The sequence below is a fragment of the Tupaia chinensis genome, unplaced genomic scaffold, assembly GCF_000334495.1.
Source record: "Tupaia chinensis unplaced genomic scaffold, TupChi_1.0 Scaffold000612_1, whole genome shotgun sequence".
NCBI lineage: Eukaryota > Metazoa > Chordata > Mammalia > Scandentia > Tupaiidae > Tupaia > Tupaia belangeri.
The window spans coordinates 1,770,011-1,781,374 of record NW_006160131.1 but is presented as its reverse complement, the minus strand read 5'-3'; the positions used below and the strand labels follow the sequence as shown (position 1 = coordinate 1,781,374).

The following is an 11,364-nucleotide window of genomic DNA, read 5'->3' as shown; positions in this document are numbered from 1 at the left end:
CTCTCTGTCTCTCTGTCTTTCTGGTGAGCACATGTGCTCTATAGCAGAAAAACTCTCAAAAAAAAAAAAAAGGTAATAATAATAATAAATAAAAATAAATGGGGCCAGCAGATGGTATAGTGGTTACATCGTTAGACTCCCACATGACCAACCGTGGTTCTAGTCCCAGACTCAGTGGCTTAAAAATCACGCGAGGCACATATACATGCATGTCCAAGGTCCCAGGAAGAGCATGGAAGAGAATGGTTTGCGGTGCAGTCATCCCCCCAGGAGGTGATTTCTCACTGTCCCTGTCTCTCTTCTGGGCAAGTACACACCCCCTAAGGCAAAATAAATAAAATAAAATAAAATGAATAATTCTTTAAAAAAAAAAAAAAAATTTTCAGATAATCATTAGAAAAACCCTCTGCACCAGCAGCGTGACAGACACCATAGCTTAAACCAGCACAGTGGTTTTCCCCCTCAAGGCTGCTTTGGCCTCTCAGTATTGCCCAGAAAGCCTTGTGAGATCTCGGGGCTGCCTCGTTAAAGGCTTCTCCCAGCTCCTACTAATTTCTACCTCCCTGCACTCAGTACAGACCTCATTTGTCACTAACAGTTTCTGAAAGTCATATAATGACAGTAGATTGTGTAGGTCGTAATAAGGTACAATATGTAGCAAGCATGCGTTCTTTTCTTTGGAGATTCAGGGTCAGAGCTTCTGCACACTTCCTAGTGTTCAGTATTTACATGCTTATACCGGGGAAATACGTGATTCTAGGCTAGGGATTTTCAGCTGTAGTTTTCCTACCATAAATACATCCCTTACATTTTTAGAAATTGTTCTCATTAGAATAGCATAGCATTGAAACTCTTCCACTTGTGCCTATATTCTCATATATTCTTATATATTTGTTGACAATAGTTTCCACAAGAGAGTATGGAATGCTGAGTATTATAAATCTCCTCTAACACGTAGGAGGAAGCATCGTTATGTTTTAGGCATCGGTCAGCTTTTTCTCTCTTGGGTTTGCATGCTCATGTTCATTTTCCAATGTGTGTCATTTTGGTCTCTCGTGTTAGAAGCTTTCCATGGATCCTGGTAAATCTTGATAGTCTCTTTAAAGGTGAGAGCCTCAGAAGTCGATGGAAGCTACGGGAGGACTTGTCATTTCTACATGTGCCTGTAGGTAGAACGGGTTTCCCATTTCTTAGAAAACCCCTGGGTCAATGCCTTTAGGTCTTTCCTCTTGGCCTGGTTCAGCTTCCAGACTTCCTGTCGCCTACCTGAGGGGTAAAGACCAGGATGCTAGGTGTGGGAAGGTGACAGATCAGGTGCTTATCATGCAGATGTTTGGTAGGTGCCTCTGATAGCTTGCGCCTTTGCCGCCAAGCTGTGCCTGGTACCCTATCTGAGAGAGCTTGTGTTTTCCACTGACGAGGTTAACCTGTAGTCTCCATGGTTGGGGAAGATCGTGGGGTCTAAATGTTTCTTAACCAGCTTTCAGGTCAATGTATTTATTTTAACTGACCCTTTTCACACTTACTTCAAAGGATTCTAGTATAGCTATTTCTAGAGCTCATTGAAGTTTGTTTCGTTTTATTTGCTTATTTTTACTTTTTTGTTTTCTTTGTTTTGTACATAGGATTAAGTAGGATTTTTTAAAAATATTGTGAATATGATTAAATACTGTTGGTTTAGGATTCAGTTTTTTTGTTTTGTTTTGTTTTGTTTTGTTTTGTTTTTTTGAGGGATTTTTACTATAAGGCGCATGCACTTGCCAGAGAGAGAGAGTGACGGAAAGCAAGAAGTCACCCCCCAGGGGATGGCCACACCGCAGTCCCTTCTCCATTCTCTTCTTGGGATTTTGGGCATGCGTGCACATGCTCCCAGCGTGAATTTTAATCCACCATGTCCCGGACTCCAACCACGGCAATCACATGGGGCCCAGCAACATAACTGGTACGCCATCTGCTTGTCCCTGTTATTTTTTTTTCGATTCAGTTTACTTTTCTTTTTCTTTCTTCTTTTTTTAGATTATTTCATTTAACTTTCCTTCTTTCCTTCCTTCCCTTCTTTCTTTTGTTTTCTTTTTTCTTGCTTCCTTTTCTTTTCTTTTCTTTCTCTCTCTCTCTCTTTTATTTGACCAGAGTGGGACAAAAAGAGAGAGGGAGAGAAAGTGGGAAAGCAAACTGCCAGGGCCAAGACTTGAACCTCAGTCAGCCATGTGGGAGCCCAGCACCCTTAATGACCATGCCACCTACCAGCCCCCCAGTTTTCTTTATTCTGTTTTGACAATTAAAATTTGTTCCTTGGGCCAGCCAGAGGCATGGTGGTTAAGGCAACTGGATTCCTACATGGCTGATGGTCTAGTTCGAGCCCCAGATTCAGCAGCTTAAAAAACATACCAGGCACATGTGCATATGTGCCCAAAATCCTGAGAGGAGAAGGAATTTCACTGTGGCCGTCCCCTCTGGGGCGGGGTGTGTGTGTGTGTGTGTGTGTGTGCTTTCTCTCCCTCTTTCTTTCTCTCTCTCCAGTGAGCACATGTGCTCTATAGCAAATTAAAAGGGCAAAAAGGACTGCTGGTCCCATCCGGTCTAACTTTCGATCTTATCAAGGAAGGCTTTTGTCAAGAAGCTCTTTGACCCCAGAGGTACCTTTTAATAATTATAATATAACCAGGGACCAGCATTTGGCGTAATGGCTATGTTGCTGGACTCCCATGTAGTCTACCACAGTTTGAGTCCCGGACCCAGTGACTTAAACTCAACGCCAGGCGCATGTGCGTGCGTGCCCAAGATCCCAAGAGGAGAATGGAGGAGAGGGGATTGTGGCATAGCCATGCACCCTGGGAGGTGATTTCTTGCTTTCTGTCTCTGTCTCTCTCTGTCTTTCTGATGAGCGCATGCGCCCTTTAGCAAACACCTTTCCAAAAAAAAAAATTATGATATAACCCAAAGAAATGTTGATATTTTCTTAACTTTCTATAGTCTTACTGCAACTAAGTATGGGGCCATCATTAGACTATTAGTTACTACAGTTAGATGTGGGTTTTCAGCAGACTGTTACGCTTTCATGTGGCAATTTTAAATGTTGAAAATAGCTTAAGGGCCATCTTTATTGACTTTGGAGAAACCTAGGGGCCCGAAAGTTCAGGTGAAGATTGCAGTCTTGAGCACCAGAAATACCACCTTTTGTTATCCATTTTCCATTGCAGGGATGTTATCAAGTGGCTGGTCAAAGCAGTGACTGACAATGGACTGACTCAACTCAGTGGGAATCAGACCTCTTCAGGAACAGCGGCCTCAAAGGCCAGCGGTAGCAACCCTTCTTCTCAGCCCACCCTTACAAAGAACGCCAATCAAGTGTAAGTTTTGGTCAGATGAAGTTCCCCTTCCTGGGGCTGGAGTTTTAATGGCCAGCTTTTCCCATAGTAACAAGATCTTTTTTTTTTTTTTTTGGAGAGGTTTTTGCTATAGGGCGCATGTGCTCGCCAGACAGACAGACAGAGACATAGAGACAGAAAGCGAGAAATCACCCCCCAGGGGGGATGGTCACGCCACAATCCCTTCTCCTCCATTCTCCTCTCGGGATCTTGGGCACGCACGCACACGCGCCCGGCGTGAGTTTTAAGCCACCAGGTCCGGGACTTGAACTGCAGTTGACTACGTGGGAGTCCAGCGACATAGCCATTTCGCTAACTGCTGGTTCCCAGTAACAAGATTTTATAAAAATAGGCTGACTCTTACTAAAAACTTAGCATAAAGGGTAAAATTCTAAGTTCAAAAGCAGGTGCTTTCCCACTAGATGGAAAGAACTTCACAAAAGAGGATGTAAATTCACAAAGCAGAAGAGAAACAAACACTGTCGGACACTGCCTTCCCTTTCCTGGACTTCAAGGGACAATAAAGGGTTACAGCCATTCGTCACTTCAGATGTCCCCTGACAGGGTGGGTAGGTATTCCAGCAGCTGCTGGTCCTCAGGGACCTGTTTCCTGCAAGAAACTAGCGATCCACCCTGAGGGTTCCAGCAAGTTTCACTGCAGTGGCTCAGTCCAGGACAGGGCCCATCACCTCCAGCTGCATTGGAAAGAGACTCACGCTGCTTTTCGTTATGGGGTTGAATGGTCTTGGCACCTTTTGAGAGACGCCAGGATCTTAGGGGCTATGGCTGCCCTATGCAAGTAGCCTAATATTCCATGTCAGTTGTGTTGTTAAAAGCCAATCACATTGACATTTCAAAGACAGCATTCGTGCCTGAATTTACAATGCTGCATGATCATTTAGTTTTTAATTAAGCCCATTTTCAGTTAAGGTCTATCCGTGGGTTTCAACTACTTGAGAAGACGAGCTTGTATCTCAAGGGGGAATGTTTTAGAAGAGTGACACGTGTGTTTGGGTAGATTGGGGGAGCCCCTAAAGGGATTATCACAGAGATACCATGTACAGACCTAAGAGGGAGGTAGACCCTGTTCCTTCTATGGAAGCTAATCTCATATAATAATCAATAAAGTTGTTAGAAGTAGGTATTAGTAGAAATGATAATAGGGCCTCCTGAAAGTCAATTTTATCATGATCTTATCAATAATAATATGCACTACTACTTACCATATATGCCAAATATTTTACATATTGCTCATGATTTTGTGTGATTCTGTTTTAGTTTTTATTTTATAACTTATTATTTATTTATTTACTTATTTTTTAAATTGGACCAGAGAGGGACAGAGTGAAAGCAAGAGAGAGGAAACTGAGAAAGCAAGCCTCCAAGTCTGGGACTTGAACTGCGGTCAGCCATGTGGGAGTCTAGTACTGTTAACTACCATACCACCTGCCAGCCCTGTGTGGTTCTGTTTTTGAGTTTAAAAGCAGCTTATGGGGACAGCAGATAGTGTGGTGGTTAAGGCATTGGATTCCCACGTGGTCCACCATGGTTTGAGTCCCGGGCCTGGTGTCCTGAGACATATGCCAGACATGCGTATGTGCCCAAAGTCCCAAGAGAATGGAGGTGAAAGGATTGCAGTGTGGCCATCCTCTTGGGGCAGGGGATTTCTCACTTTCCCTCTCTGTCTCTCTCCAGCAAGAGCACATGCCCTATGGCAAAATTCTTTAAAATAAAATACAATAAAGCTGCTTGCTTCTGCAGCTCAGCCCCAGGTCCTGACAGGTTCAGGTAATATGATCAGGAAAAAGGGATTCAGAAAGGTGAAATTGCTAAGTGAAATTGCTAAGTGAAAGCAGGCCAATGGCTTTAGTCGTCCTCCCTGACCCAGCGTGGCCATCACGAGGTCCTTCAGGAGTCTCTATTCTCAGCGGACAGTAGGCCCCTTCCCCGCACAGGTGGCTGCTTGCCAGGCCCGCGCTTACCTGTGCCTGGTGCTCTGCACGCAGGACCGTGTGCCAGCTCCAGCGGATGCTGTCCCTCGCTGTCGAGGTGGACAGGACCCCCACCTGCAGCTCCAATAAAATCGCTGAGATGATGTTCGGGTTCGTGCTGGACATTCCCGAGAGAAGTCAGAGGTGAGCCTGCATTTCTGTTTGTCCATTTTTTAAAATTTTAGAAAGTCATTTTTCTTAAAATTAACTGTTCTATCCATCCCACCTGTTGGGAACAGAATCTCAAAAGAGAAAATTCCAAACTGTAACTAAAATAGGGGAAAAAGGGATAGAGAGATTGTTTCTGTTTCTTTGATCTTTTCTTTTTTTAAATAAGTGTTTGTTTATTTAATTCAATTTGTTATTATTTTTCAATTTGACCGATAGAGAGAGAAAGAGAAAGGGAAAGCAAGAAAGCAAGTCGCCAGGTCCAGGACTTGAACAGTGGTTAGCCATGTGAGAATCCAGCACCCTTGGTCACCGCACCACCTGCTGGCCCTCTTTGGCCTTTTGAAAGGAAAAGATTGCCAACTAATTGTTCTCATTTCCAACTAAGGTGTAATTTCTTTCTTTTTTTTTTTTTTTTGAAAAGAACCGTTTTAACTTCATTTATTTACTTTTATTTGACCATAGAAGGACAAAGTGAGAGACAGAAAGGGACAGCAAGGAAGCAAGCCGCCAGGTCCCGGACTTGAACCACCATCAGCCGTGTGGGAGTCCAGCGCCCAACCACCACGCCACCAGCCAACCCGGCATTGTTTCTTGTTCAAGGCCTAGATATCCCTACTCATCCAATTCTGTGATGACTTGACTTACCCTTCAGGATTCGGCTGTTGAATCGTCCTCTGCGCCGACCCTCATCCACTAAAGGCTCGGTGGACAATTGAACTAAATGTATCCAACATTACAGGAAGGGGCGGTGACCCGAGAATGGAGAGCGCTAGGCCTGTGGAGCCTCTACACATTATTAGTAAAAATAAAGAATTCAGTTCCTTAGTAGGAAATAAGGAAATAGAGGTTTTTGGCTAGGACCTATCATTCCTTCCTTGAACCAGTAATTTTAAAATCCAGAGAGAGTGTGTAGTCACAAGATCCTTGCAGGCTCCAGATATCTCCACAAGATACTCATTTGCTAAAGAGAGAAACAGCTTTACAGTCCACAGCAGTGAGGGGCAAGTGAGCATCATGTACCTCTTGCTATGATTCACCGAGAACAGAACATCACTCTTCAGTACCTCTGCCAGAAATGCTCACCCTTGATCTGAGCAGGAATCTCAAATGACAGACATTCTGTGAAAAACTTGAGTGTGCTTTTCAAAAAAGTCGATGTCATCAAAGACACAGTCAAACTGAGGGGTCATTCCTAATTAAAAAACATTATGAAACAGACAGTTGGGGCCAGCAGGTCACACGGAGGTTAGGGCTGCAGATCCCACATGGCTGACTTCATGGTTTGAATCCCAGACCTAGCATGTGAGCACCTGTGTGTGCATGCCCAAAATCTCAAGAAGAAACTGGGGAAGGGGTTGCATGTGGCCATCCGCTAGGGGTGATTCTCACCTCTCTCTCTGTCACTGCAGCGTGACCATGCTCTCTCATGGCAAGCTCACACACCCTCTGGCAATAATATGTAAGTAAGGGGCCAGCAGGTGGCAAGGTGGTAAAAGTAAATAAATAGATAAACATATATATAAATATATACTCTTCTATCTATCTATCTATTTATACTTACTAATAAATAGATAGATAGAGAGAGAGAGAGAAAGAAAGAAGAGACAACCAGGGGCCCACAGGTTAAGGTGCTGGGTCACGTGTGGCTGACTTCCTCTGCTTAATCCTGGCCCGTGGCTTGAAAATCACCCCCAGGCGTGTGAGCATGCCTGCCCAAAATTCTGACAGGAGACTGGAGGAGAAGGAATTGTGGAGTGGCCATGCTCCCTCAAGGATACTTTCTCACTTTCCTTCTCTCTCTCTCCTTGCCTCTCTCTGACTAGTGCCTGCATTCTATAGCAAACTAACTAAACAAAGAAATAAGATGTTAGTTGTTTAGGGGTTGCTGGAGTAAATGGGTGAACAAATTCGTGATCTAAACTTTTTTTGTTTTTGTTTTTGTTTTTTTTGGGGGGGGGAGAGATTTTCACTGTAGGGTGCGTGCGCTCGCCAGACAGACAGAGAGAGACATAGAGACAGAAAGCGAGAAATCACCCCCCAGGGGGGATGGTCACGCCGCAGTCCCTTCTCCTCCATTCTCCTCTCGGGATCTTGGGCTATATATATATATATATATATATATATTTTAATTATTATTATTATTATTATTTTCTTTTTCGGAGAGGTTTTTCGCTATAGGGCACGTGCTCACACCAGAAAGACCGAGAGAGACAGTGAGACAGAAAGTGAGAAATCACCCCCCACTGGGGATGGCCATACCACAATCCCTTCTCCATTCTCTCAGGATCTTGGGGACGTACCACACGTGCCCGGTGTGAGTTTAAGTCACCAGGTCCGGGACACGAACTGCAGTCGACTACATGGGATTCCAGTGATAGAGCCATTTTGCCAACTGCTGGTCCCAAACCCAGAGTATGTTTCAAGCCAGTGGGTCTGGAACTCAGATCATGTAGTTGGCCATGTGAGATCTAGGCATTTCAACTACCGCACCACTGGCTGGCCTGATCTAAACTATTAATCTACATGCTTTTTTTCCCCCTTTATCCCAACCCATTCCTTATATGTAAGTTCTGTTGTTTTAGTATTTGGATTGCTGGTTTAGCAGAAGCCAAGGAAACAGGTAACTATAGTAATCAGGATGTTATCCAACTGTATATAGTTTACTTTGTAAATACTGGTGAACAGTGATCAATAAATAGATTTATTTCCTTAAAAATTTGGGGGGGGGGCAGCAGTTAGCATAATGGCTATGTCACTGAGCTCCCACGTAGTCGACCACAGTTCGAGTCCTGGACCCGGTGGCTTAAGACTCACGCTGGGCATGTGTGCGTGCATGTCCAAGATCCCGAGAGGAGAATGGAGGAGAAGGGATTGCAGCGTGGCCATCCCCCCTGGGGGGCAATTTCTCGCTTTCTGTCTCTCTGTCTGTCTGGCAAGTGCACGTGCCCTATAGCAAAATCCTCTCCACACACACACAAAAATAATAATAAAAAAATTGGGGGTGGGGGGCACCAGCAGATGGCATAATGGTTACATCATTGGACTCCCATGTAGTCGACCACAGTTTGACTCCTGGACCCAACAGCTTAAACTCATGCCGGGGGCACTTGAGTGAGTACCTAGAATCCCAAGAGGAGAATGGAGGAGAAGGATTGCATTGTGGCCATCCTCCCAACAGGTCATTTCTCACTTTGTCTCTCTGCCTCTCTCTGTCTCTTTGGTGAGCACTTGCACCCTATAACAAAAGTCTCTCTTAAAAAAAAAGGTTTTTCTTAATAAGAAGGAAAAGTCAAAATTTTTTCCTCTGCTTTTTTCTTTTCTTTTTTTTTTTATAGAAATTTTTGCTTTAGGGTGCATGTGTTCACTGGACAGACAGAGACAGAAAGCTAGGAATCACCCCCAGGGGGGATGGCCAGTCTCTTCTCCATTCTCCTCCCAAGATCTTGGGCACACACACGTGCCCAGTGAGAGTTTTAAGCCCCTGGGTCTGGGACTCAAACTGCTATTGACTATGTGGGAGTCCTATGTTAACCATTATGCCATCTGCTGGTCCCCACTCTGCTTTTTTTTTTTTTTTAAGGTTTTTGCCATAGGGTGTGTGTGCTTGCAGGAGAGACAGTGAGAAGAAAAGTGAGAAATCATCCCCCAGGGGAGATAGCCATGCTGCACTCCCTTCTCCTCCATCTTCTCCTGGGATTTTGGGCACGCACACAAACACTCATCCGGTTTGGTCAAATCCAGAACTCAAACCACATAGTTGGCCATGTAGGACCCACCGCCTAAACCACCATACCACCTATTGGCCCAGTACATGTTTATTTTGATGCAAAAAAAAAAATTGAAATCCATACATAATTTTTTCATAATATACATTTTCCACGAACTTATTGAAGACTAATGTGTCTGATAGAAAACTTAAAACATACACTTTTCCTACTTACTATTTTTATGAGCAGAGTGGCATGGGGGCTGCCCTGTTTTACCGATGTTGCCCAGCTGTGAAGAAGCAGGGTGTTGTCGGAGAAAGAACCCTGAGAACTGGGGCTAACTTGCTTGCTGGCTACGCGAGTCTCACTGTTCCTCCATGTTACCGGCTCCTCCTCTGTCCCAGGCCATCTGCCTCCTAGAACCACTGGGACTCACAGACTCAACACAGACACCAAACCAGCCAGAACCTTCCAGCAGTTCAGAGGTGTCCTGTGTGTCTGGTTCTGTCACTCCGCTCAGAGCCTCTGAAGTCTTCCAGCCCACCTGCTGAAAAACCTGCACTAGGCAGGCTGGCAAAAGACTTAGGTCTGGGGGAACCAGCAGTTAGCGTAATGGCTATGTCGCTGGACTCCCACGTAGTTGACCATGGTTCGCGTCTCGAACCCGGTGGCTTAAATCTCACGCCGGGCACGTGTGCGTGTGTGCCCAAGATCCCGAGAGGAGAATGGAGGAGAAGGGATTGCGGCGTGACCATCCCCCCTGGGGGGTGATTTCTCGCTTTCTGTCTCTATGTCTCTCTCTGTCTGTCTGGCGACCGCATGCGCCCTATAGCGAAAACCTCTCCAAAAAAAGAAAAAAAGACTTAGGTCTGGACTCCGAAATTTAAGAAGCCACAATCCCCAGCTGTGTATTCTTCACGTTTTATCTTTGTTCATGTCCCAACTGCCCGCATTGAAATGCCTCCTGCCTTGAGCTGTCTCCGTCACCAGGGCCGGCTCCTCCGTAAGAAGCCATTTCTAGTCCCCTGACCAAAAGTGCTCTCTCTTCTAAGTATCCCTGCAGCACTTTAAGTTCCTCTTGCATAACTCTTGCCTCTGTTCAGCTATCAGCTTCCTAAAGAAGTATCCTCTTTCATTTACTTTAATATTCCTCAGCATGCCAAACAGTATCTGATCAATTACAGGCATTTAGAAGTAATTAATATTCTCATATTAATCCTCATAGTTACAGTATGACTTAATTCTCTCTCTCTCCTTTTTTAAAGTCTGTTTCTTTAGTAAGAAAGGAAGACAGAGAGAGAGGGGCAGGCACCTCCAGCAGGTCCTCATGCCACGATCCTACCTAACTCAGCCAGCCAGGGTCTAGCACACACATGACACCTGGCATGTACAAGGGGGTGAGCCCAGACATTCCTGGGTGGCCTCAGCAGCCTGGAGCTTGCAACTAAGCCCTTTCCACCCTGTCCACAGCTTAGTGGTTCTGCAGGCCTCCACTGTATCCCTTCTTAACTGTTTTGGTTTGGTTTTGATTTTGTTTCTGTTTTGGTTTTCGGGACGGATATCAGCCCGCTCAGGAGGAGCTGAGCCGTGTCCTCTGACACGCAGCTGTGATGGCTAACCCCCGCCGCCCTTCTCCCTGCAGGGAGATGTTCTTCACCACGATGGAAAGCCACCTGCTGCGCTGCAAAGTGCTGGAGATCATCTTCCTCCACAGCTGCGAGACGCCCACTCGCCTGCCCTTGTCTCTGGCCCAGGCCCTCTACTTTCTGAACAATTCCACGTCGCTGCTCAAGTGTCAGGTACTTTTTCCTGTTTCAGTCCCAGGCCTAGGACACCCATTTCTCGGGACCAGTAGATAGTGTAATGGCTATGTTGCTGGACACCCTTGTAGTCAACTGCAGTTTGAGTCTCAGACCTGGCACCTAAAAACTCACACTGGCCACCTGCACATGCGTGCCCAAGATCCCCAGAGGAGACTGGAAGAGAAGGGATTGCAGTTTGGCCATCCCTCCTAGGGGGTGATTTCTTGCTTTGTCTCTCTGTCTGTCTGACTAGTGCACATGCCCTAGAGCAAAAATCTCTATTAAAAAAAAAAAAAAAAAAACACACAGGGACCCGCAGTTCGCG

General features: G+C 45.3%; 1 protein-coding gene across 1 annotated transcript in view; it reads left to right on the top strand.

The window, feature by feature from the left end:
* The window catches only part of SIMC1 (SUMO interacting motifs containing 1), a 38,867-nt gene that overhangs the window by 16,846 nt on the left and 10,657 nt on the right, over window positions 1-11,364 (top strand). Inside the window, exons 6-8 of the mRNA XM_027775935.1 lie at window positions 3,201-3,350; window positions 5,375-5,503; window positions 10,880-11,036. Coding sequence (XP_027631736.1) covers window positions 3,201-3,350; window positions 5,375-5,503; window positions 10,880-11,036 — 436 coding nt within the window. The remainder of the gene's footprint in view (window positions 1-3,200; window positions 3,351-5,374; window positions 5,504-10,879; window positions 11,037-11,364) is intronic.